General features: G+C 42.3%; 1 protein-coding gene across 1 annotated transcript in view; it reads left to right on the forward strand.

Moving 5' to 3' along the window:
* The first annotated feature begins 10297 nt into the window (after nucleotides 1-10297).
* Nucleotides 10298-27790, forward strand: part of LOC119729850 — a 35831-nt gene continuing 18338 nt past the window's right edge. The window contains exon 1 of the mRNA XM_038202643.1: nucleotides 10298-10457. Coding sequence (XP_038058571.1) covers nucleotides 10298-10457 — 160 coding nt within the window. The remainder of the gene's footprint in view (nucleotides 10458-27790) is intronic.

Genomic DNA, 27790 nt, shown 5'->3' on the forward strand with positions numbered 1-27790 from the left:
GTATTGTCTTACGCGGTTTTTGTTTTTGGCTTCTTCCGAATCCTCGCCTCACGTTGGGTGTAAAAAGATGCCGGTGGATTAGATGATACAGTCCCATTGGGAAAATCACCCACAGGGGCGCCCCCGATGTGCGGAGCGGAGTTATCATTCGATACCGGCATTATTCAAAGCCCAGGGTGAATGGTTACCGGTGTCGCTCGCCTTTCTAGCTAAACCAAGCGCGGGCTTTCATGATCAATTATTTTCCAAAAGCTTTACGGATCTTTGTTGTCTTTGTTTTCCGAGAAGTTCATTATTTCCTCTCGTAGCTCTCACCGTGTTTGCCGAGTGATGGTAAATATCAATTCATTTCCCCGCCAACTCACTCCAGTCAACCGTTATTCGATTTCTTTGAAAAAACATACAACATTGGCCTATCAACCATACCACTATTTTTTCGTTTTCTTTTTTTCGTGAAGCAGCCACAAATAACGCCTTTTTTCATCACGCTTCTGACGTATACATTTATAGGAAACAGCGATGTATTCTGTCGTTTTAAAATGTAAGTAGAATAAAAAGAGAGAGAGAGAACGAGTTCTTCTTGTTTTCTAGTGGCCTACATCCCCAATAAAAGATGCAGCTGTTGCTGAAATTTGAACCAGAAGTATACATCTGAAAGTGATGTTCATAATTAAGGAATGATGAATTTGACTTGGCAGAAACGAGGACATAACGGCGACAATCCACCGCTAGGCAGGTGCGTTGACATGCACACCGGCGGCCGCCCTCGGGAAAATTAGGGTCAAAGATTTGGAGAAATGCATACTATTTGTCTTGGTTTTTGCTTGTTATTAAACAGAGCACTTCGGGAAGTTTTCTAGCTCCGCAAGAAATCTGAAGGGAGCCCGTCACAAGAAATATACATCTCGGCTTGGCAACTCCATGATATTGTCCCTGACTTATCGAGTACATTAGGTTTGTTTCTTGAAAGAATGGGAAAAAAGCAGAGCCAGGGACAATTTGGTTTCTAGAGAACCGAATATATTCGGTGGAGGATGAAATCGGCAGAGAAAGCGTTGATTGGTGCGGCGCTGTATATATACATTGCCTGCAGCGGTAGACTGAATGTTGGCAATTTTACGGTTGTATTTGTTCCGCCGGAAATAATGTGCGAAGCTGCACGAGTTTAACCTTCACTCTATAAGGTTTTATTATCCAAATATTTGTTTGTTTGTTTGCATCCCCTTATTTTTCCTTCACAAAATCAATTATACTTCTGTTAACTTGTGACGTCGGTGAACCCTGGAAAGGAAGAGAGGCAACTCTGAGTGATCAAATTCTGACGACTTTGTTTGCTTTTTGTATTAAATCTATTAATTGCGAAGACCTTGTGTTTCTCCAAGCCCACGGTTTTTAGCTGAACGTGACCGCTGTGAGGCGCCTGCTGTTATACCGCTTTACTGCTGCGGAACCGCGCGTGAACGACCGCGGACAAAGACACGCATTATTCCCTCGTCTTTTCATAGCGCGTAATATCCATGTAATTTTCATTATGTATGATACCATACTATAAATAACCGACCGTCCCGGTGATAATACCGCCCATTAAAATGTCAGCTTGAGATGGCTAGTATTAATGAGAGCCGATTCCCCGAAGAGATGGGAATAGAATTGACGGGTTTGATGCCTGCCCGTGCTATTGTTCCGTTTCCGTATTACCAATTCTACTCAACCCATCATGAATGTTTGGTCTTTTTTGTTGATTTTGTCTTCTCTTGGACCTTTTCTTCTGGAGATGCCCAGGGAAATGCACTAGAATTGAAGGGAACGGAAGGGATTTTGATCGGATATATACTCCTGAAACTTTTTTTTTAAGGTAATATTTTGTGTATGCGGAAAATTCAGACACAAAGCCTGAAACCTTGAATATTTTCTTGAATATAAGTCTTTCAAAAGAAGAAATATCATACTATACGATTTTGATTCTTCCTGAATCTTCAAAATAAGAAAATCAAATTTAAAAGACTAATGATATTAAAATGTTCACAGAGCGATTCGGAGGAAAATGGTAAAATTTGATGATTTCGGGTAATTCATTGTGTTGCTAATTTTGCCCCGTTTTATTGCTTCCGCTGTCCACTCAACGATCCATCCTTCCGAATTCGTCACAAGAAAAGGGACAGGAAATGGAGTTGGCACGGAGTTGGCTGAATGATCCGCTTTTAATAGGCCTATTGTGACGATCGCCCTCGCATTTCGGCCCCCGAAGCCGAGGGCGGGGCACGGCGGAAAAGCGACTCTCCGCGCATGCGCTGTTCCTTGGCGCAGAATGTTCTTGGACTTTCTAACACCCCCCCCCCCCATCCACTTTGACATCAATGCAAACACAAGATGAACATGATAATTGATAGCTTTCCTCATAATTGACAATGGACGGGCCTGTTGTGTCGTAAAAGAAAATAAAGGAAAGGAAAAGACCTCCACGCAGTGATATAAAGGCTCCCTGCTAGCCGTCCATGTTAAAGATCTGCCGGCATCAGCTGCGCTTGATTTGTGGTTGCGTTGGCAACAGGAGTGGAGCAACCACTCACCGCCTTACGGCTGATTTCATCTTCAATCATCTCTCCTCCCTGCTCCAATGATAAGCTGAACTCGCATCTTGACGCTCGCTACGGCAAAGGGTTGACGGGGAGAGAGCCAAAAAGGCAGCACGCGTAACAGTCCACCGCTATTGGACGCTCAACCAACAACCTAGAGTCCGGACCACGCTGAGCCGGAGTCACCGCGCAACGTGACCTTGTCCGCCCCATTCATATCGACGCTAAAAGCCCCGTCATTCATCTAACTTTTTTTGGTGAGACTTGGTTGATATTTTTTCCTCAATCTCTCGGAAGGACCAGGGCCGGTACAGCCCGGACTAGGCTGGGGACATCTACCTTGGGAGTATGGCAAGGTGGTTCTACGTGTTCTGTGCAGGCTTCATTGCTCTGATGCTAGTCGTCGGCGCAAATGGTAAGTTCACCTTTGACAAACCTTTTTGAAACAAGTCAGTCGCAAAAATTCTCGACTGGTTATTGAGCTCAGACATTAAAATTTTAGCACTTTGGCTCTCAGAGCTAATCAAGCCTCAAAGATGTGAAATGGGTGGTCAAGGATATAGTCGTTCTGAAATGAGGCAGTGTTTGTCCGATGGAAAAAGATGGTTTTGCGTTTGGTGCTCTTCCATGGGAACAGACGTTTCTTTGTCGGAAGGGGGCGGGGGGGGGGTCTCACTGGGTACAATGAGGGGGGGGGCTGGGTACACGGTTATAGGGCGACACTGGCAGCCCACAGGGCCAGGGCTTGGGCCCAGGGCCTGCCACGTTGCTTCGTCAGAAGGCTCACTGGGCGCAATGTGGGTGTCGCTGGGTACATGGTGTAATAGGGTAATAGGTGACACTGTGGCGGATTAACGGGCGGGCCCACAGGGTCAGGACTTGGGCCCAGGGCCTCCCACATTTTGGGGACCTCCTACAAAACGCTTACCACATTTCGTCTTTCGCTAGGTAGAAACAAATTTGCTACAATATGAAAACGTAGGTCTACATTAGCTTAGTAAAAATGTGATGTCCAGGTCTCTTCCAGCATAGTGTATCCAGATTTTTGATCAAGGAGGCAAATTGATAGTTTCGGGGGGGGGGGGGTTGGCCTATTTTTTTTCTTTTTTACGTTCGTACAAGCGGCTACAAGCAGGGGCAAGATATTATATACATGTAGTCGTGGCTGTGAGGTGCTGGCGTTATCATTTAAAAATGCACCTTTTTAATTTCGGACCGTGACTCTGAAATTCTTAAGAAGGTTTCCATATTGAGTGCTATTGAAGTAACATTAAGTGCCAATATTCATTTGCATGACTTTAAGGCTGGCCTCCTGCATTCCTAAAATCATTTGGCTCCGGGGCTCCAACAAACTTTATAATGTCCCGCATGACACATTGTGTCCATAACAAGGTGTATGGCCAGAAAGGGACATTTGACTCAACTGAAACGGAACCCATTTCGTGAAGTAAAAGAGGAAAGTCATCGGTAAGATAATTTTGAAATTTGTGATTCGGAACAAACTAGCCTCTGCTTTGATACACACATATATTTAAATTGATATATATATATATACAATACCATGCCTTTTTAAGTACACCGCAGCATTGCCGATAAGACGTTTATTCCAAACTACGCCTAGAAAAAAAAGGGTATTAACAAAAACGAAAAAGTTAGGCCTATATGGTGTTGACTAAGCACTCAGAATTCGGACTAAGGAACTCAACTCCACGAGCCCATTACCGACTTCAAATATAGGTTTCTTCATGGGCTCTCGGTTTTGCCGGCCCACCACACCTCCTTGGCCTGTCCAACCATATAACCCGAAGAAGCCAAATACCATAAGAGGGAGGAAACTAGGCGGCAACCCTAAGCCGTGGCAGCCGAGATCAGCCAAACGAGCCCCGTACCTTTACGAAGATGCTAACCTGGACTTCGCGGACAGTCCCAACTGTTGAGCTAAGCGATGACGCTAAGTTCATGTTGGCATTTCACGGCAGTAAATTAAATCTCATAAAAGACATGACTGAACGCGTGCGATGAAAACGAAGAACACACCATGGGGATTCGAACCCATGCAGGCCCCGAGATCGATGGACAACGAACGTTTACCCCTCGGCCATATTAGCTACCTGAGTTTCTTTTCCCTCGTCAAATGATTGTGCCTTAATAGGCGGGGACGCATCACGTGGATGATTGTTAGGTCCGCCTGTTTTTGTTCCATTGAAGTAATGGAGATTGCATTTTTAAGGAATAAACCCATGCGTTTGATTTGTCAATGGCATTTCCCAGAGCGAGGTGGGCCAATTATATTAAATCATATTCCGTATACGTTGGAGATCCTAGAATGATACACTTTAACCAGTGCTAGACTTTTTCCCTTTCTTTTCTTATTTCAATTACCCACGGTGTTTTAGAAGCATTTTAGAAGTTTTGAAGACTTGATGATCGATGCTACATCACATCATAAAATGTATATGCGAAGCCTCATTTTGATGCAGATTTAAGTCTAAGGAAATGTAAAGGCATGGAACACGCGTGTAATTATATTATCACAAAATAAGAATGATTCTGCAGGTAGCAACGTGATATCTCGCACTGTATGTACCACAATTCCAGTCTCAGAAATAAAGCATGGACGAGCATTTTACAAATTATCATTTACAACGGCCACAAGCCATCTCCCCCCCCCCCCCCGGGTATGTGTCTTACCATTTGTCACTTTCCCCTCCCCTTTATTCCACTTCTTTTTTCCCTTTTTTTTGCCCCTGGCTAAACCACTAGAGATTCCTAACAATGCGTGCGTGAACCAAGTCAAGTCATATCAACCAACTACCAATTTGGCACGGAGTTACATCGCCAAAGATTCGTTTGGTTAAAGGCTGTGTTTATAACCGTTTAAAATCAAACGCACAGAACAATAAGTTTAGGCTAATTCTTAAAGGCAAACAATCCATGATATAACCTAAATCAAAGTACTTGAAAGGCATTGAAAGCGTAGGAAAATGATATAAATGATATTTATACCAAAAAAATGCTCTGAAATACAATGCTCTGCAAACAAGTGGCAAAGCAATAATTACCCATTCAATGATCTGCCAAGCAAGTTATGTTGAGCAAAATGTCGTCTTTATGGATTAATAAATACTTGTAATTGGAAGTATTTATTCGTGGACATTTTCAGTCGAGATCGAGAGATATTTTTGGAAAACATTTGGAACTCTTTTATATTCCTGATAGAAATCTTCAGTTTGCACACATTTAGTTCCCATGTGAATGGGACCGAAAGAAGAACTCTATCCGTGCATGAAGATATTCATAATTTACAAATTTTGTTATATTTGGGCAGTTATCAAAGGATTACCAAACGCAACCTAAGATTCACAAAGTAGTACCCGTCAAAATATATCTAGTAAACCAGATGAAATAGGATAATCTTCAAATGCATACTAAGAGAAGATGCCTTAAGTTATCAATTGCTTATTGACATTTACCAACATTACCAACATTTAAAAAAAACTACAAAGCATGTATAGTATACCTTCATAATTAAGTTATCCTTTCCTTTTATTCTAAGCAGTCAATAGCTCGTTTAATAAGTGGAAGGACAGTCCACCTCGATATGATGACGCCTTCATGAGGGGATTTTTATTCAAACTCACGGGCGGATGTGAAGCGCTCGATAACGGCCGAGGTTCTGCACGAATCCCTCGGTGAGCGCGCTGACAAACATTTATAAATCGAAGCAGACAAGTCGCAAAACACCCTTTTTACTTAAACCTGTGTCCCTGACGGACGCAAATAAATACGCCTGGTCTGCATCAGTGTAAATGTTTTGCGAGGGTGGGGTACTCTCTCTGACTTGTTGTCGTGGGAGGCTCTGACGTGCCGGCCGTATACCTGAACACAGCTACGCAGAGGAAGCAATTTGTGCCGATAGAGAATGGTATAAAGAAATCGCATTGGAGGGTTGTTTTCCGGCGAGTCTATAGTATACGCACCTTGAGTCGCGGTGCAAAACATCGGGCTATTTAAGCATGATCAAGCCTCTCGTCCATTTGACCTAATTTGATAAATCTTCTGGAAAAATACACAGCAGCTCATTTCAACCGCTGGTGTTCTTTGTGAGTCAAAGCGCCACAAAGGTTAAATGAAGAAGACGTCCCCACCACTGTGGAGAAAACAACCGGAAAGTTGATTTACTGCCAATGGCTTAAAACAACAAATATTTCTTTTCTTGTGTATGTTTCTTGGGAATGCGGCACCTTAAAGTTACTCCAGTGTTGTAATCATAAAACTGAAACGCCACTTTAGTTATCATCGCTGAATCTTGATGCTTCTTGTGATTGCGTGTAGTGTATGTATTAAAGTAAGAAAGGTGTATGTTATCACGTTACATTTCTCCTCGTGTCCCGACCTACTGACTGAATTTTTAAATTCAATTCAGTGTTCTATTATTCCCATTCTTCTGAGAGGAGAGGGGACAGATACCGAATTGATTGTATACCAATCTTTAAAATGAATAATAATTTCTTTACAAGTATGGACATTATCACCAGAATGATTTAGAAACATGGACTAGGTGCTGGCGGCTATTTTGTGTGTGTCCTGCCACTGAAAGAGCGACATTGTAGATAACTTCATCAATTTGTAAGACACAGACCACGCGCTCGTCCGAATCCAATCAAAGAACTCAGTTGATTTCATTATGTGTTGGAGAAGGCACACACAAAACAAGTTGAAGAACAGTAATGAATGATTAAATCTTACACAGGCCGGTTGGTCCCACCCATAACGATACATCGCAGTCTGCTAGTTAATTACACGTCAAACATGGCTGCAGCAAGCAACCTCATTCACACGCAGGTCATAATGACCCCAAAGGTTACAGACCAGTAAATAGACTGCCAGAGACCTCAGTGATAATAATTACGCGCACTTCCCAAAATTATTGAAAATACTCACAACTCTTCAAGGTGTTTGAAACACACATCAAATAAAAGGCCTATTTCCTTCATTTTTCGTTTGCCGTTAATTTTTTTGGGGTTATCCAATGAGTTTTGAGAGAAAATTCATTCATTTTATCACCCCTAAAAGCAGGCCTAAAGCCCACCGCCATTTTGAAAACGGACGTCTACGCTCCCTTGCAAAATAGAGCCTTTTATGGCCTAATTTCATCCATTTCACACCAATACGAGCTCGCAGTACTCTGCAAGGCTTCCGTCGTTTTACAATCCTCAAGTTTACGGCCCACATAATGCTCTAATATCGGAGAATTTGAGGGCATGTGAATTGTGATTTGGCCGGCGTATATAGGCAATTTCGGGCCTATTTAGTATTTACAGGTCTGCACCCCAGAAGGGCCGTGTGTATTTTCCCATGAAACTTGGCGAGTTCTTATGGAGAGAAAGATGCACGGCGGTTGCCGATATCTTGCGGCAAAACACGTCCGCATAAAATGTGATGTAAGCGGTCGGCTACCCCTGTCCTCCAAGCGTCTAACCCACCGTTTACTAGCCTCACGTTCATGGCCCCACCAACTTTGGAAGGCTCTAGCAGATAGTGATCTCAACCAGTTAGCAAGGTTTCGCTCAAGTGCAAACTGCACCGTTCGCGCGCAGGCCAGGCCGTGCGCACAGATTAAATCTGGGACTTCACACCGCATGACTGTGCGACGGTGCAATGTGCGCAACGGTTCCCGAACCGCACTGATGTCATTGCCTGATTGCGAAAATCAGTCAATGAAAAACTCATCTATGGTCTGCGCTATCCTGGGGACTGTTTGCTGGAATTCTGGGCATTGTGAAAAGGGATCCAATTTGAATTTGTCGGGATTTATGGTGTTCAAATAAACCAGTGTCTTGATGATTTGGTCATTTCATTTCTCGAAGAGGGCTCTCTTTGAAATCGGTTTTAACGCATTTTGATTACTGTGTGTCTTACAAATCCATCTTCTCGGGTTGCTTTTGGTATACGCATTTTTTGCACCTTTAAAATCATGCGAAATATTGCAAATGAAATCATGTTAATTACGCACGCAGTAAATCCAACCTTCTATAAATAAAGTGCGGAGCGTTGAGGGATTTTGTAACCAAACAATAATGAAAGTTGACATTTCGATCGTAATGCAGAGGGGGGACAATTGTAACGGGGTCTGTGAGTGACGGTACTAAAGTTACCTGATGGGCTAGCCTGAGATACACCTTTACCACGTCGTGACGAAGCGACACCAAATGCAATAATTCAAGAGATGCAATCTTGTTAAAGTTGTTATCAAAATCGAGCGGTCCCATATCGGTTTACTCTATGTCCCCCCGGCGAAACCGTGTGATTACCGATAAAGAAAACAGACCCAGTTCTGTGAACTCCTCTCAACTTTGTCGAGATGCGAGCGGAACTTCCGGCGCTCTAATGTAATCGGTATTTTTTTTTACGGGGGGGGGGTGTTTCGGGGGAGAGAAGAGACAGGATAGTGCCGAGATTATCTCGCCACCAAAGTGATTGATGCAGTCTAAGACGCCAATCAGATTCAATTTAAGAGAGAAAATAATGATTGTTTCTGGGTCTAAAGCATTATCGTGAATTATGAAAAATATTTGGCTCCACAAGAACGTTATTTAGAAGAATTAGGAGAACAAAATATAAACGCAATTTATCGTATTACCAAATTCGTTTGAAGAAAACGTCATTACGGTAAAAACAATCAAAATAAGTCAATATATTGTTTACAGTCATATTGGCACACACGAAAATTTTATAAATCGGATAGTGAGGCAAAATTTAAAATTCACAAAACACACTCGATTTTTTTCAGTGAATACAAAATTTAAAAAAAAAATACAGCAGTCTGGCAAGACTTGAAACGTGAATATTTTTAATCTTGATCTAAATGCCTCCGCTCATACTTCCTGCACATCCAAAGCTCTTTCTCCACTTCACGCGATTTCTCCTTAAAACACGGCATTAACTACCTGTTATCTTGTCAAAATTGCTCTTTTCATTGTCGAGTACAATATTTCATCTACAAAAAAACATTACCTTAATGAAATCATCGCCCATCGGATCACTTTCAAGTACTCTTCATGTACTCAACAAGAGGACGAGCGAATGATACAGTCGTTAATTTATGCGAAACTTGAATCTTGATGTATGATGTGCGTCGATGTATATGGCCCGTATATGAATCTAAATTTACCTACCTGACCTCGAGAGAAGCTGTCAATTGTCATCTAGAGACAGGTGCTATAATTATGAAGCAGGTGGACTTGTGTCTATTTTAGCATTCGGGATATTTTAGTTTTATTTGTGAAGAACAATTTCAAGATCAATGTTTTCAAGACCCAATTTCCGCCGATTATACTGCATGCACTGCCTCATTGGAAGGTGCTGGTGGACATGGCAATCATAGCTTGTATGAAATGCAGCTGCTGTTGCTGTTGTCGTTACTGTCTCTGTTTCTTTCTGTGCTATTACAATCACTATACTAAGTTTTTGTTGTTGCTGGTTTACTGCTGATGCTGAATTAAGGCTGATGCTGCTGCATGCAGTTGCTGTTGCCGCTGTTGCTATACTTTCTCTGCCACTACCGCTTCATATGGTTGCCGATACTAATCTGCTGTTGTTGTTGCTGCTGCTGCTGCTTTACTGCTACCAAGACAGCAGGTACTACTGGGTGTACTTCCGCTGCTGCTGCTGCTGCTACTACTGTTGTTGTTGCTGCTGCTGTTGTTGTTGCTGCTGATATGGCAGTTGTTGCTGCTGCTATGGCAGTTGCTGCTGCTATGGCAGTTGTTGCTGCTGCTGTGACAGTTGTTGCTGCTGCTGTGGCAGTTGCTACTGAAATTAATGCTGCTGCAAATACTGCTGCTGATTCTGCTGTTACTACTTCAGCTACCGCTGCTGGTACCACATTGGCATTACAATTGCTTTGACATTACATTTCTGAATCCAGCTACCGATGCTGTTGCCGCTGCTGTTACTGATATTTCTACTGCTGCTTTTTACGCCTTTGCCACCATTAAAGCATCGTTGCTATTTGGGGCTGAGTCTGGCATTTTGATTTTTATTGATTGAATTTCGAAAAATCAGCGAAGGTGGCACAATGCTCGCCTTTTCATCACTCAAACGATGTTGCATGATACCCAAGTCTACCAACTTCACACGAATCTTGAATTTTCCTATCGTCCTTGGTCCGGACATCCATAAGCAGTTGTCGCAGTGTCTGATGCGTTAGGTAATTGAATCAGCTCCGCCTTTCATTGTCGGGATCACGAACGAATCAATGCAGATGTATGATTCCTGCTGTGTAAGCGAAAACGATAAAACATACTATCATGACACGTCCCGATTATATTGCAATTATTATTTTGATCCACCTCATTTTACGCTACTTTTTAAACAATGTCCCAAACTATAGTCTTTGGAGAGCAATAGCTTTTGGTCGTGCCTTTGTTTGGTTTCGAAATTCTGCGTGGTATTAATCCGCACGGCTCTAGAAGACATCGAAATCCAAGATACTTTTTTTTTCTCACGGCAGAACAACATTGCTCTTTCAGATCCAGTTACTTCACATGGGGTACTCCCAAAAATCTCTTAAGCTCTTTTTTTTTTGAACAAACTAAACTTTTGCATTCCACTTTTTGGTTCACACATGCAAGTGATCGTCGGCCACAAACATCAGTTGTCTCAAAGAGTTGTGTCTCATAAAAATTGTTTCAAAGTTGTTATAAATATTGTATGTAATACTTTTTTCTTTGTTTCGGTGAGCAATGTTGGATGTTAAGTTCATTTCGGTTATCACAGGCAGAGGGATGGGGCAGGATTCAGGGGCCAAAATTATAGCAACCGACGCGCGGGAAACAGTCGTAACGCGCATTAGGTAACGAGTCATTACAACTGCACTCGAGAGTGTCGAACAGAAAGCGCTCGTCCACGAGACACTGAGTGAAATTAAAAAGTCATGAGATCAGCCGCCGGATTGGCGGGTGGAGTGTGGATGAGCCGGCTCGTATAGCGGCAAAGAGGATTGTTTGAGTTTGTTGGAAAAGACTGCTCGACTGTGACATAGTCCTTGGTCGAGAAATGGTGTACATACTGAGAATGGATATGTAGGCTTGTCTGGCTTAGTGAAATGTTGTAGATTAGCCATCCTAAAAACGCAGATCAGTGTTATCATCTTCGAATTTCAAATTCGTCGATTTTGTCCGAATAAAAGGCCGGTGCCCGACTAGTTGTTCTTTAACAATTTGGATATTATTGCATATCGGTCATTTAGTCAAATTTTAATATTAGTTATTTGACTGCTTTCAGAGTCAATTTTGACAGTTTTTCTTTGGCTGCTTTTGTTTAACAACAGATGGATCACCGTAGCCTTATTAGAGTTTTGGGGACTGTTTCCAGCCTGTTTCACTCTATGTTCTCGTCCTGTATTTTTTAAAATTTTTATATCTAGGAATCTTTTGTTCTTTATATCGAAAAGAAAGCCCTCTCTGCATCCATTAATACGTGTTTGTTTGTTTATTTGAACGAGCCTGTATGGTAGAACGAATTAATGAGAGATTTAGCAAAAAAATAAGAACAAACCGAAACCTATGGGCCTCGGAATATTGTTTGACAATAACAAAGGATGTTCGTTGTATGGACCAATTTAAAAACAAAAGGACAAAACTGATGCGGGAATCGGTTGCTAGGCAACTCCCTCCAAAACGTTGGACCTGTTGCCACGTGCCGCCCTAATGGACCGTTGGCCGTCACTAGGATACGGAGAGAAAGATTTTTTATGGACCGCATTCGCCTGGAAAAATATTATCCAGCTGTATGGCATTCTGGCGAGGCAGATTGTCAAGCCCGCCGATTTTTTCCACCAATCACCCGAAAACAAAAAAGCTCTTCCTGCCCAGCGTTGGTGCCAGTGCCTGGTGTCACTTTCATTTGTCTTTAATTTGGGCCTTCATTAAGGCTCTTCGCTTCGTCGCCCTTGGGTGCTCCTTTTCAAAATTGCCTGCGTAAGGGGGGGGGGGTCGAATTGAGTTTGTATTGTTGCATAAGTAATAATCTACGACATGTTCGTCAGAATTACGATATAGTGATGCTGAATAATTTACCAGACGTCATGAGAGATGTCGTATATCTTCACTTAAGCTTATATTATTCTTGCAATCAGCTACAGACAAAACAGTTAATCATCTTTACTAATTCCTGTTTCGCGCGGTATTGTTTTCCTCATGCAATAAGGGCGTGGGTTTTGTTCTTTTCATACGTACACACGAGCAGACATGTTGCTATCATATCCACTAGGCCTGTAGGTTTATGAGGTATGTTCTGCAAAGCAACATAAGTTTGGTTTGTTTGAATGAGAGTGACTAGATGTAATGTAGCTTGTCGATTGTTTCTCGCACAAGATTTGCAACTGCTTGAGGTGGTTGAAATAGACCACGTGACTTGTGACGTAAGTTTGCCCCGCTGTTTGAGTGCGCATGTCCAAGATTCAACAGTTTTTAAAATTAGACTTTAAATTTAACTTAACCATTTTACGCCAAATCGCATGCATTGTAGACCGGCTACATATTTTACTTGGAATTTCGTTGTCTTTGTATGTTATTTTGTAAACGGTGGGGTTCTGACCCCGATTTTGTCCATTTCCCCAAATTTCACACCGTTAAACGTGTAGGCCTTAATTCATTTTCAACGTAAGGACAAAACATAGAGTAGGTTTTGTTCCTCACTGTGACTCTTTGGTTCACAACTTACATTCCTCTCACCCGTCTTTTCGGATCTGAACACACAATTTAGTCAAGGAGTTTGGCAGTGTCATGTGAATCATATCGATGTGGTGGCAGCGGTGGGATAAGATATAGCGCGCCGTGATTGTCCGGTTTCAACATACAGTTCTGCACAGTGTGTGTAATGTTCGGACAGCTTTCAGTTCCACTGCTGGGGCACTTACTGATGAACAGTGCGGAGACTGTAGTGAAGGATATTCAACTCACAGCTGACTCAAGAAGCGAATCTCAGCTGTTTCAATTGTAACATTCAAAAGCGTCAAATTACACTACATGAACAAAAAATAGATATTTCAGTCAAGAAAGATCACAAACAGTAATTGTACGCACGAGCGTACAATTTGCTCCCAGAAGCAACTGGAGCGCTTAAGTTTCGTTTTCGGTCCGTGCTGTTACATTTCATGCCACTTCGTTTCCGGACAGTCCTTTCTTCGCATCCATTTGGAGTTTTCTGTATTTGTCTCCATTCGTTCGCCATTCGATCCGTTTCCCCCCAAAAAACACCTGCAAAGTAAACCTTGTAAATCTGGCAGTATATACCATTGATGAATTGATCAGCAGAAGGCCCTCTGGGGGCGTGTGCGCGTGTAGGGAGGGAGCGCCCGGCCGAGCAATTTTAACGCCTACTACTTCTCGCCATTATTTCGTCCCCCCCGGATGTTTTCGGGCGATTGCAGGTCCGATAGACCAGCAGATCGCTCATTTAATTCCTGCAAAGCACACAAACCCAGAGCCAGGCAGGAACAATCATCCCAGAATGATCGTAAATGGGTTTGCGAGCGATCCATCATGTACTGTTCGCATTATAATCGTCGCGCGGCGTTAATGGAGTTCCCTTCAATTCCAATCTAATTGGCACTTAGTCGGCCATATTACCCACGACAAGGGTTTACGATTCTCCCCCCGAACAGATAGCGAGACTTCTACGAATCGAAAGGGACTAAAGTTAAGCAAACACCCAGTGGAGTTGCCTTGGTTATTTGGTATGAATTATAACTCGCCGGAGAATTTCAAACACATTTGTCTTCTTGCTTTACCTGTTTAATCGCGTAATGCATTCGTATCCATAATTAATTACAAAGAACGTCATGCTTGACGATCACGCGCTCGTTGGGGATCCGAATCCCCGTCCCCACACATTTATCTACATGGTCTACAACACGTTTGTAGCGCGTGAAATAAGATAATTACCGGTAGACAGTGGATGGAGCCATGAAAAAAAATACTTTGATGATGGATTGGTTCGATAATTGAAAGTGCTAATCAACAACGGACTATACGTAAAAGTTGGTAGACAAACTCTGCGACTGATCGCGTTTGCCAAACCTTATCCAACAGCTTTCTGTGAACTCCTTATTAGGGAACAAACTATACGCCTTAAGGAAAACGGCAAGTCAGTCTCTCGTATGTTGCTATTAAACTTCCTTTGTTCTCCTGTTCATTGGTGTTTTCCATGAACGAATCAACAATCATTTTATTAGTTGCGTTTTAGACCAAAGTCAGAAACATTTAGGTTCAGGAACCCCGACCCGTATCCCAACCATCAATAACCTCCACTCTATCACATTCTTCTGATATTTTTTTTGGTACCAACTAGGCTAAGCCCAAACAAGTTCTAGCTGCACATTTAGAGACATAAACTGTTTTGATTTGTGCCTGTGCAAAGTCGCGTTATAATAATCTCCGCAGCCAAATCCACAACGGCTGCCTTCCAGTTTTGTATAAACAAAGAACAATTAATGATGTTTCCGAATTCCAAACGTTGCTTCTTTACACGACGACAACCACAAAGAAAACAGACAAAATACGAAGAAACTTTGTTTATTTGTCCACCACGTGGCTGACTCTGTTTAAATTGCCCCGCTCGAACCTTGACTATTATTTGGGCTCAAATTACCCCCCAAAAATTAAAACATGTTTTCTTTCCCTCAAGACTTCCTTTCCTTACAACACATTTTTTGCCTCTTCAATCCATCAAACATGGAGCCATAACAGTCACAATGTCACCTGTCACGGCTATTTTTTTACATCAAGCGTGCAGTGCTAGCTTCTCATATTTTCCTTGACGCCCGCGTGTAAACCGCACAGGCTTTGCACATTCAGCACATTAAAGTTCAAAGCAGGACAAAATATAAATATAAGAACAAAAATATAATTACCCATCCGAGGCGCTTCCAATGCAAGATTGGCGATGCTGCGACAAACTCGCATTAGTCTGTCCTTCTGTTTATTTCACATTTTTTTATTGGATGACTCCGATGGAATTTACAATCGTCAATTCTACAAGGATATGTTATGACTTTCTTTAGGTGTTGGTGGTTTTTCAGAATGTATTCAAGTGAGAAAAATAAGACATTCCTTTCTCAAACATTATTTCCCTATAACGGGGCTTTCTGGTCTACCTCTTTACAGCGTAGTACTCAAATCTACTATAGGCCTAAGCGGTTTCCAACGAAAAGAAATCAACCATTAGGCCTATGTCTTAAAATTCCCTTGTAATGGTGTCAATGTATGGGCTGACCTTATTCAAATTGAAGTAGGGGCCTAACCCATGGTTTGCAACACACTGTATGTTTTCCCATGTTTAGCTCATGTGACGATTTTTTTCTTCGTGTAATCTTATTTCCTTTTTCGTAGGCAAACACATCTTGACAAATACAATACAACTCGCAAGGATTTGTCATTCATTCGACGGTATATATGAAATTACACCATAATTTGATTTGTGTCAATTTATTCTTTACATATTCCGGTAGACCTAGGAAGAACCGCATGCATGCAAATAGGGTCTAAGTGATAATGTTCAGTCCAATTGATCTGGTTTCGTTTATAGCCCACCTTTATACCTACATGTATTAGTGAACATGTAGTACCAAGTAAGCACATGTATCTTTATGTATTCACCAACATCGTTTTTGTATTCAATGACAAACTGAACTATTCGATTCGATCAGCCGTTTCTTGTAAACCTGAACCGTTGGACGATGGAGACAGAAGCCTAACTATTCCAAGCAGAGTCAGACTATTGTTTGAGCATACGACGCATGTTAAATCATTAAAGTGCGCACAAGCAGAACAGCGTTGTTATTTCTATATATGTAAAACCACACAGCTGTTCGTCGAATACTAGGGTGATATTAAAAACTAGTTGTCTCTTTTGCCAGGCTGTGGGTGGGCTTTCCGAATCCACCCGCCCTTAATACATCCCTGTAACATTTAAAAAAAAACACCTCTGAACGTCGGTTTGAAAAAAACAAGAGCCAAATCAATTTTTCGGGAACCTAACTGATTAGATTACAGAAAACATCAGGTGTGCAGCATCGGGCGGACTGCATTGCTGGTATGGTAGAAAGAACGGTGCTTGGTAACTAGTTCATCAATCGACTGCAATGCACGCGCGATCCAGCTGCCACGCTTTTTGCGCTCGAACTCGCTTCGCGCCAGTTAGAAAAACAATGGGCGATGACGTATTTCCGGTGACATCCCCTCTACATTACACCGACCTAGGGTGACCGCTAGAGTGCATCTGGGGGTCGGGGTACTACCCAAAGGTATGTAGAGGGGAATAAAAGTGCCGGTTGCCTTTACACCCCCCCCCCCCCCCGCCCTTGCGCTTAACATATACTAGACGGTTTGTCAGAGGTGGACTACATCGTGTTCAGGAATGGCCGCAACGCGTTTGTTAACAAGCCTGCCCCGGGCGAAGATTGCACAGAACGTGCAGCCAATATAACACGGCCAAACTACTCCGTTTGATGTTTGGACATGAAATTCATGTTTTGGTGTCACGGAAATCGGTCTTACTTATTATGTTGGTTATAAATATGGACGGCTGGAATTTGCAGCATCTTTACTATGAAGTCTTTAGCAAGATGCTGAACAACTCATTCGGTGCAAATCACGTGTTTTTCCTGACACCAAAGCTATTTTTGCTTTGAGCCTATATTAGAAAATTTGAGTCGTGAAATGATGCCTGGTCTCCATCCTCATTGGTTTCTTCATCGCTTTGATCCCCACTGTACCGCTTGAACCCCTGACACGGCCTTATATCCGCTTGTAACGCCCAAACCAAATGGTTTGCACTTTTAACATCCCCCTATGTATACCCCCGAACTCACTGGTAAACTGGGAAAGGTCACATGTCGTTTCGGACTCTCTCGCCCAAGCAAATACAAAGCTACATCGATCAACCAATTTTGGATCAGACTGGCCATTTCAGAAACACGATACTGAGCCTCTCTTACAATAGATGAATCCGGGGCCACAAAAACAAGCAAGTCGTGATCTGCTATACCTAGCTGGCGTGCGAGGATACCTCAAATTTAACAGTGCGCACACGTATGTGTGCGCAATGTTAAATTTGAGGTGCTCGAACATTTAACATGAAAAGTGTTTTGTAGAGCTTGTACAGCCTACTAGTTTCCATATTGACTTAAGAAACGCAAAGTGAAACGTAAACAGGACCCAAACTGCAATGCAGACCTATGGAAACATTTCATCCGGAAGTGTCGCTGACAACTCAGATAGACGCAAACTACCCGGGCAGGCGATCGGCACAGTTGAACCGCTAAATTAAATGAAAAGGACGAAAAAATTGGCAACCGCTTGATTGACTTCATGTCAGGGATGTCTAACCCTTTGCCGATATAGTCACCGAAGGCCCGTGTGTTGTTTTCATGCTAAAGCACCCCTGCGTCCCCAAAGATACTGTGGCTTGAAGTTCATTGCGTCGTGCCGTGAACTTTGAAGAAAACGCAGTCCGCGATGGATGGAGTGAGGTTGACATCTTCTTGTTTCATAACAGGTTTGCAACAGATGGTCGATAAATCACATCGATGTAAGTGGATCAGTCAGATATTTCTCGATCCGGGCTTCCCCTTTAAAGAAGACTTGAAGCATGAGCTTCTGGCCGGCGGATATCCGGCATGACGTAGTTACCGCGGCTTAAAGGGACTATGCCGTTTTAATTTTTTCTTAGCTCTTAAAGTATTTAGGCTTAACAGTGCCGGTTTCTTGCGCAATATAATTTGCTACAAGAGCTCAAGCAAGATCGCAAGTGAAACAGACTTCGTATCTCAAGAGCCAGTCTCTTTCGAAAACCGTCCTCTGAGACATAGTTACACATCCGCTGTCCAGTTTCCATGGCAACTGCTCTCAGGGCATTTCTGATGCAATGTGGAAGAAATCTAGGGTAGGGGTGACCCGGTAGTTGATGCATGCTTGGGGCCCGATAGCGTCACTTACGGGAGCACAGGTTTTACCTTTCCCTCCCAGTAACAAAAATAAAAAATGAAATTATTTTGCGTCTAACGTGGACTTTAGATTTTCCATCATTCGTAAAAACGTTGGACATTCTGTCAGCTTCTACAGTGCTCATCTTTGATATAGAACGAGGTAATTTCTGTTCCCACCGCATTCACCTTCGTTTCAATGGAGTTCAGCCACATAATATTACCGACCTCATGGTTTGCCAACTCTCGTAATTTGCGTGATTTGAATTCCGTGCTTTGAATCTTTATCGGGAGGATAATGTCGGCACACAAGGACCATGCCTGTAAAACGTAATTGAGTCGTCTTGGGATTGTTGAAGGATTCTCTCTTTTTGATTCGATATCCACTCACAATTCAATTTCGGGAGTCCTGCAATGTCGGTCCACCTGGCTATTCCCCGGTTATATAGACATTTTGGAAAGCAGTTGAATATCTTTTGGACTGACAAAGCAGAAATATATTTGCAATGATTTGTTTCACTCGGGTTCGTATTGCTTGAAATATATAGCTATAGCCAGTTTAGACGCTGATAATTCAGCCATACTCTCAAAGAACGAAATATATTAGGCAAATATCTGTTGATGGGTTATTTATGGAGGCATAATGGCGATCGTCTGGTGAAAGAGTGGTTTGAAAACCGTTTTGAGAAAGGTTCTTTAACCAGATATTTCTATAACTTAACAAATTGAGGACCTAAAACTTTGCGTCATTTACGTACAACATTTTTAAATTTTGAAAGGTTTAAAAAATATTTGATTGTTTTCCCCATTTAAAGAAGAAAAGGGATAAAAAAAAAATATTGTTTCTTAGAAAAAAAGGCATCTTCTTAGAACTCTCACCAACTCTTTCATCTCTCGGAAAAGCCCCAAAACCCAATCGCCCATAAATTAAGAAAAGAAAATAAGAAACAGAAAGATTGGAATTGTTTGTTTTGCTGATTTGTTAGGAAGAGCATTTTGTTTTTATATTGAACAGAAAGGAGAGAGCAGCAAGATGACAATCAAAGAAAAACGAGAATTTACGAGAATTTACGAGGCTTTAGGAGGGCACGAATTTACAATTTGAGTATACCAAGATGTTACAAGTAGCCAAAAAATACGACATATCCTTTCGAATCGGTTTGAAATTGAACATACTCAACACCTATTTCCTTTGGGCCTCCGCTCAATTTATTCTAAATGTCCTGCAGGGAAAAAAATATCTCTCTACAGAAAAACAACAAACCCACAAGCTCAAGCTCAAAATCATGACAAAATGGAAGGATAGATAGACTCTAATGTTTCGCCATTACTACCGATTTAGGCCCACTTTATGGTATATGTGTTCCACATATAGCTGTTTCTCAGCTACAATAACAATCGTTCAATATTGGCCAAAATAAATAACGTCAGGGGAATTCATGCCGATTTCCTCGTTGCGTGCATGCAACAGCTGACCGCGTAGCGGTGGGGCCCTGTCGAAACATCGGTTAAAAGTTCCTCCTCTCCCTGGCGACCCTTCGCAGATGCCCCCTTTCAATTTTAAAGGGATTTGCCGCCGTGCCACGGCGGCCGGTCTCCGATTACATCCCAACGAGTAGTCTGTTCTTTAATACATACAGAATCAACATTTATGATTGCAACTTCTTATGACACCTGATATGCGGCAAGTGGCGCCCTTAATGCATCTTCCCCCCTGGAAGACACTTGTTTCAGCGTGCCCGCGGTATATGAGGGGAATTTATAGATCGACTGATGGGGGATGTCTGTAATAATTCACAGAGATAATTTATAAACCCACGGCGGGCAGGGTGTGCAGTAGTTCAAATGAACTTTGTTTGGTTGATATCGATGAGTTGTAATCTCTGGACTCCACACACCTGCTCAATTGTCCAATAAACAACCATCTAGAGAAAAGAATCTGGGGCTTTTCGTGATGTTCCGTTTACGTGATTATCATGTAACATGAACGGGGCAGTCTAAGCGGTTCCAAATGCTCCTCTTCGATTTCCAACCGTCTTGAGATCAACGTTGGTCAGACTCAGTCAGGTGGGGATAAGTACGCAAGTGGGCTATTCATAAAACTTGCAACATTCTCAGAGTATTCTTCTTGCGACTGCTTGTGATTGCGATTGTGATTGGTCAAAGAAAGATAACAGTACCTCTTCAAATTCATTCAATCTATGGACTGTTCAATCTGTTAAAACCAAAAGGGATTTCCTGATAGTTTATCTTTCGTTTGAAAAATATTTTTTTTAAACGATTTGTTATTTCGTATGTGTGGAAACATGATCTCTTCACACAAAATAAATATCGAGTGGAAGAACGACTATAGATCGATTGCATCCAGCAGCCATGTTTGAGGTGTGTTTTGTTATGTAAATTCATTAACAGTGAATGCGCAAGAGGTCCACTCCTGTGTATTCCTGTTGAACAAAAGCGCACACCTCCAACATGGCTGCCGTGCAAATGATCTATAGACCGCTTGCAGACGCGTTCGATAATTGACGCGCGAAGGTGCGCGACGCCATGTTGTGGGACAAAATGTGCATGGATAGATATGCGCTTGTCCCACAACATGGCGTCGCGCGCCTTCGCGCGTTGATTATCGAACGCGTCTACAAGCGGTCTATTGTGAGATTCAAAATGCCATGGTTTGCAGTGTATATTATGTATACCGTCCGTACACCGGTACCCGTCGCATATCATTTTATGGTACATCGAAAAACCATAGGCCTACTGTGTAGTCTGTCTATCAGATGGCGTGGCAAACAGTGGCGTAAATCCGTGTCCACGACTGGGAGGGGAGACGGGTGGTAGGGATGACGCCCCTAAAATCCTGTAACTTCCTCAGACGTTTGGAATGCAACAAGCGGGGGGGGGGGGGGGGTGTTATTGTTCACCACAAAAATCGGGGAAGGGGGTTGATCCAATGCCCCATCCACCCCTGGTCAAAAAGTGGGGGATATATCCCTCCCTCCCCCCTCCTATCTCCGGGATTTATGCCCTTGGTGGCAAGTCTACGTTTATCTTTCATGGGAACGTTCTGGTACTAAACACCGATGCAAGTCTAGCCACAAACTCCATTGGTTTGTCCTTACCAGACAGCAATATGAATGGCTGCATTATTAGAAGTTGGGTCACATTTTGTTAGTTTGTGTGTTTTGTCATTAATTCATATACGCGTAATATCAGTGTTGGAGCAAAGGCTTTGACCCTCAAGGCCAAGGCCAAGGCCAAGGCTTTGACCCTCAAGCCTCGAGGCCAAGGCCAAGGCTTAACCCTCAAGGCCAAGGCCAAGGCCAAGGCCCTGTTTTATGAAATGACCACTGATATAGAACTAATTATAGTCACATGAGTGACACATCATCACGCAAGGGCGGATCCAGAACACAATTTTTTTGGGGGGGGGGCAAAGAAATTTTGGTCCCCCCAAAAAGTGGGTCAAAAAATTATGGCTTGGGCTTCGGGGCCCGCTTAAGGGCCCCGAAAAAAAATTTGGATTCGAGATGCTCTGTGGTGCGATTTGAGGCAATTTCTGACCATTTTAACCGATGTTGTTTGAGGAAAAGATGGTGGTGTTCTCATTGCCTGCCTTTATTACGACGTCACATAAAAAAAAAATAGTTTCGTTTTTTTTTTGGGGGGGGGGGCATGGCCCCTTTTGGCCCCTCTGGATCCGCCCTTATCATCACGAATTGCTCGTTACGAAGAACAACATTTCTTTAATTGCAATCAACATGCTCGCATAGGCCTACACCGTTTTATGACTGCACTGTATCTATTAAAGTATAAGTTCAGGTCTTCAATATGGTTTAACTAAACAAAATAATGATTTACTTCTATATTGACACACAATTCTCCCAAGTGTAACAAAAGGGGGATCCAAGAAACTGATTTGGGAAATTTTTATTTGCTGGCCCAACATGGTCAGAAATATCAGCATTATCTGGTACAGATACATGCAAATCTTTAGCACTTATCAGGGAGACATATACCACCAATCAGATCTACTCCATAGTTATATGCAATTAAAGTGATCATCTCATTAGCCCCACAAGTGTACGGAATATTTTTGCAGCAAATCTACCACAATGGTAACAAAATATAATGCTATAAAAGTGGAAGTGTGCCCAACACACAAATCTATAGGGTGCTTCCCTCCTCCATGGTAATCCGATTAAAATGGTAACAGCAAAATTTAGAACAGATTTATCTGGAAAATGCAAAAATCTATGGGCCTTGAAGAGCCTTGACTCAAAATTGCAAGGCCCTGAACCCTCAAGGCCAAGGCCAAGGCCAAGGCTTTTGCCCTCAAGCCTCGAGGCCAAGGCCAAGGCCCTAAAATCCAGCCTTAAGGCAGCCTTAAGGCCAAGGCCCAGCATCAAGGCACTACATCACTGACGCGTATATACTTTTAACATTGTAATTATTGTGTAATTGTTTCACCAAAACATTTAATTACAGTTAGGCCAAAAAAAAATATTCGGTCTCTGGTCAGACCAAAGTTCCGGAATTGACGCGGGGACGCTGCTTTTTTTCTTTTTTGGGGGGCTTTTTTTCTTCTTCAAAGCTTGGATTGTACAGACAAGGTGGGTCCTATTTTGCTTTTTTTGGTGTCCTCATGTACATTGGTGTCCTCCATAATTTGCCTCGGTGCTCTCGATCATTTGCCTTGGTGCAATTTCCCATTCCTTGGTGCTCTATGGTAAAGAAAATTTAGGAGGTGCGGCAATAGAGGGCGCAGTTGGAGCTACCGCGGAACATTTTGAAAAAAAAAAAGATTGACGCGCACGATTAAAATCGACGCGCACGCTGACCAGAGACCGACTTATTTTTTTTGGCCTTAGAAAATAAATACGCACTATTTAAAAAGAAAAAGAAACAAAATTTACTTGAACTAAAAGCTCTATGAACGATCTACCCGAAATTCTCTATTTTTGTAGGTCAAATTTACACGCCCAAGACTTTTTTTTTCTTTTACTTTTCTGCAATTCCAAAATGTCATCATCGTTGTATCATCGTATACAATGAAAGTGCAATTGGATGCGCATACTTCACGGTATTTCGACAACCGAACTGCATTTTTAGAATTCTTTTAATCTGTGCGGTAAATGACAGTATTTAAAAAATAAAAACTGGCTTGAAGGATGTTTTATTCAATTTTCATCTCGGGAGTCCAAGACAGCCCACGCGCGAACCGCCCGAAACACCGAACCACAAAATACCCTTGTTTTTTTCGGAGAACCCTTTGACTCTTTCAGGGGAAAACCTACCACGCCTATCTCATGATCCTTTCGCGGTAAGTCGTTTTTCCGATGAAGTGCGTTGGCGTTTCTGACTTGCACAAAGCGCCGAATATCATCTTTCTGCTGAAAAGACCACAAAAACACGGTGAACCGGGAATCGCCGAGATGCTTTCCCCTAAATTCCCTCGAAATGGCATTTCTGAACATGCCATTTCTTTGCCTTATATAGACACACTCGTAATCTCATGTTACGTTTTTCCTTTCCATTGTTAACTCCCTCCCAGACCAAACAAAACTATCTTTTACTCAACTGATAAAAAAAAAACGTATTGAAAGGAAAGTCTCCGTCTGTGCCCGGGGATCCGTTATGATGAATGCGTGAGGTCGGCTATCCGCTTACCAAGTCAAAATATCAGCACAAAGGCAAGGACATGACAGCAAATCACAAATTATTAAGACAGCTCTGAGAGCCGAGAAAAAAAATCAACCATGGCTGTTTTGATAATGGTTCTTTTGTCATTTACAATCAATAGATTGTCTTGGCGATCGGTGCGTGAGTGTCCCCCCCCCCCCTCACAGATTAAATAAGGCCTTATTTCTAAGCCAAGGAAATCTGTTAAGTTCACTTTTGTGGTTATTTTTACATTGTCCCTAAGGTCTGGTAAGCCTGCTTTGTTCCCAACAATCCTAATTCGTTTCAGAGACTGCCGTATGATATTTCGTAATTCAAGGAACCAAATTTACAAAACTAATACATTATAGGAAGGTATGCAATTGATTGTCTTTATGCATTATATTTGCAATAATCATAAAAAGACTATAACGGCATATCCCACAGATGCAGATGGAAGTTGGACATCACAACTATATGAGCTTCCACATTTGTTCATAACCTTAGCTTTATTGGTCTTTTGCTGTTTTTTTTCTTTTAAACCATTGCTATGACGTCACTCTCATTGTTAAAAGTGTGGATTCGGAACGACGGATCTTTAGTAAAGTGTGGATCTGAATTACTAATCCACACCTTGAACATGCATGCGTGAAAACTTTCCATTTACCAATGCATCTTCACCGTCAGATTCTCCGCCGTCACTGAAAAAAAAAACCCATTTGAGTCAGAAAAAATCGTCGTCTGCACTATCCAAGTTGACGGAAGGAGCCTACAGACAAAATGACTTGGTTGTACGTGTGTGGCGATACACATGCTAAACAATACGGGCGATTCCCAATAGTGCGCCTCCAAGAGTTTGCAACGCGTTGGCCAATCACAATGCGCAAAATCTGTCGACCCAACGCCCGTTTGGAAAAGGTCGACTGATTTCGCGCATTGTGATTGGCCAACGCGCTGCAAACTCTTGGAGGCGCACTATTTGGAATCGCCCGTAATGCTTGATTATACGTATAAGAGCCTCGGGAAAACTCCCTTGTAAATGACCCTAAAGGCCACGACTCGAAACACGAGATATGCAAGTTTTTTCATCTCCACTCACTGGACTGTTAATGACAATACTTCGCAATGGTTTAAGTCAAAGAACACGCTCGCAAGGGTGGATTCTTAATTAACGAATTCACTCGGCGCTTTGCGCCTCGTGAATTCTTGCATTACGAACCCACACTTTCTCGTGTATTCTCCTTAACATAATACATTGGTGCAGTCGCTATCTCGCACGTATATTTGCAAAATTGTAGTACATCAGACTTGATATTTGAGGCATTAAAGGCATAATAGGATCATTTACCTTTACCCCAAAAGTAGCGCACCAAATTCGTATCAAAAAGCTTATTACTTGGATTAAAGTCGTACATGGTACTAAATATACCCCGTGAAATATTCCGTCAGGCTTTCTATCAAAGTAATCAAAAAATGTGTATAGGTGATTTCAAACAATCGGTCAATTAACGGATTTATGGTAATAAAGTGTGCTATTGGCGAAATCGTGTTTCGTGATCAAAAGGTCGGGCGTGTTTTTTTTCACTGTTTTCTCGAAAAAAAGTGTAACATCCACTGACTTGAAACCTCAGAAGGTAAGGTTTGGAACATTCCTCGTGGGCGGAATGAGTGATGTTTTATTGGAAAACGAGCGCAATGCATGAAATGCAAATGATCCTATCTTATGCCCTTATGTCAATCACATGTCAAATCACGCGTCAGAAACAAAGTGACGGGAGGTGAAGGTGCGTGTGAATAATCTGTCATGACTTGACTTGAGACTGGTCTGGCCAGGTGACTCTTGTGATTGAATTATGTATTTTGATTGAAAACCTGAATAACAAGCATCGAACACCAACGGGTGGATATTATTGAGTGGCGATATCCTTATTCACCTATTCAGCTATACGAGGACGGTGCAGAAGTGACGTCGGTCACAGGCAAAGTGCATAAAGAAATAAAAGTGAAAAAAAGGAGTGACCACCAAACAGTGCAGAACGACGACAACGATGAACGATGAACTTTAGGGAGTGTTAAAGCTATAGTCCATCATTTGCAGCCATCCGAAAAGTAACTGGCGTAATTATTGTTGAAAAACAAACTTGGTTGAAAGGTAGTAAAGGGAACTAAACTCCCTGTGAAATTATTCTTTCTGGCAAGCTGTCATTTTGAAGTAATTAACGAAAGAAGGCATTTCCAACGGTGATTCTTAAGAAGCACCGTAGGAAAATTTAAATTAGTAGTTCGTTTTGTTATTCAGTGCAGCACGCACAAGTATTGGAACGACACACACGCGCGCGCGGTTGTCATAATTCGTCGGATCAGTGCGCTACGTCGCGTATAGCTGCAATTCAAAACAATTCAAAACATTATTCAGTAACTTTTGATTTGAAATTGAGATCTTAGAATGCTGTTTTTCTCGGAATGTACAGCTGAAGCTTAGCTGAAACTTCATCAGGTTAGTTGCTCAGTATCCTTCATTAGATTTTGAACTCTTTTGTTGATTCAAACGAACAAAATGCACAAATTACAAATGATGGACTGTAGCTTTAAAACCATACTTCTTGTGATGAACTAGAGGAGACATGAGACCACAGGTACCTTCATTCCTCTGATGGCTGGTAGGGCGGCTTCCTGGAAACTGGTTATGGGAAGGTGACAGTACAGCGGCTGCTGGTACTAGCTGGTTCCATAGTCGGATGGATCGTAGGTATAGAAGAAGTATTTGTAGGGGGGGGGCTATAGATGCATCTGGTATGGTGAACTTTAACTCGTGGTCACTCATATCTTCCTATAAATGATGCTGGTTGACTTGAATGATGTGTGGGAACTGTGTGTTAACCAGTCCATGATGAATCTTTGGAAACATGGCTAGTTGTGCCTGCTTGTTGAAAGCGTAACCTTAAGACAGGCTGTATCGCTCTCAGCAAACTTTAGGTAGTGGCTTCCTGAACAGTCTGGCGTGGGAGATCGAGACAATAACACAACCCCCGCTCTCCACCATCCTAACCCACGCTCAAACTTTCCACCCCTCCAGGCTATTGATAACTCTGCAGCTTCTTGGGATGCAGATGATACCTGCTTCCATGTTCAGATTCCGGAGTCGAGTGGTTTTGGAAACACGATAAGATAACAAGGCGAGGGATCCCTTGTGTGGGCTGAGCTAGACATCGTGAAAATAACCACCTTAACATCTTGAGTACCTCGGGGCGCTGAATGTCATACACGACGGATGCCCCACTTAGGCTAAGTCGTGGTGCTTAGCTTTAGTTAGTCGCAGATGCTCGTATTATATACCGAGCCCAAACAATCAGACTGGGACCATTTCGCAAAGCTAGGCGTCTTTTCGGGTCTGGCTTCACTGGTTTGTAGTTTGATTAGTATAGGGCTGGTTCGGAGATGAAGCCGTTATTTGAGAAAAATAGCCGTAGGGGGAGGGAAGTATACCGTCATGGCGTATAACAACCAAAGGAATCACCGAATGTCAGGCCATTGCATTTGCTTTCCGTGGATTTTGTTCGTTTCC

This window comes from Patiria miniata, unplaced genomic scaffold (genome assembly GCF_015706575.1).
Source record: "Patiria miniata isolate m_02_andy unplaced genomic scaffold, ASM1570657v1 HiC_scaffold_21, whole genome shotgun sequence".
In the NCBI taxonomy this organism is placed as follows: Eukaryota; Metazoa; Echinodermata; class Asteroidea; order Valvatida; family Asterinidae; genus Patiria; species Patiria miniata.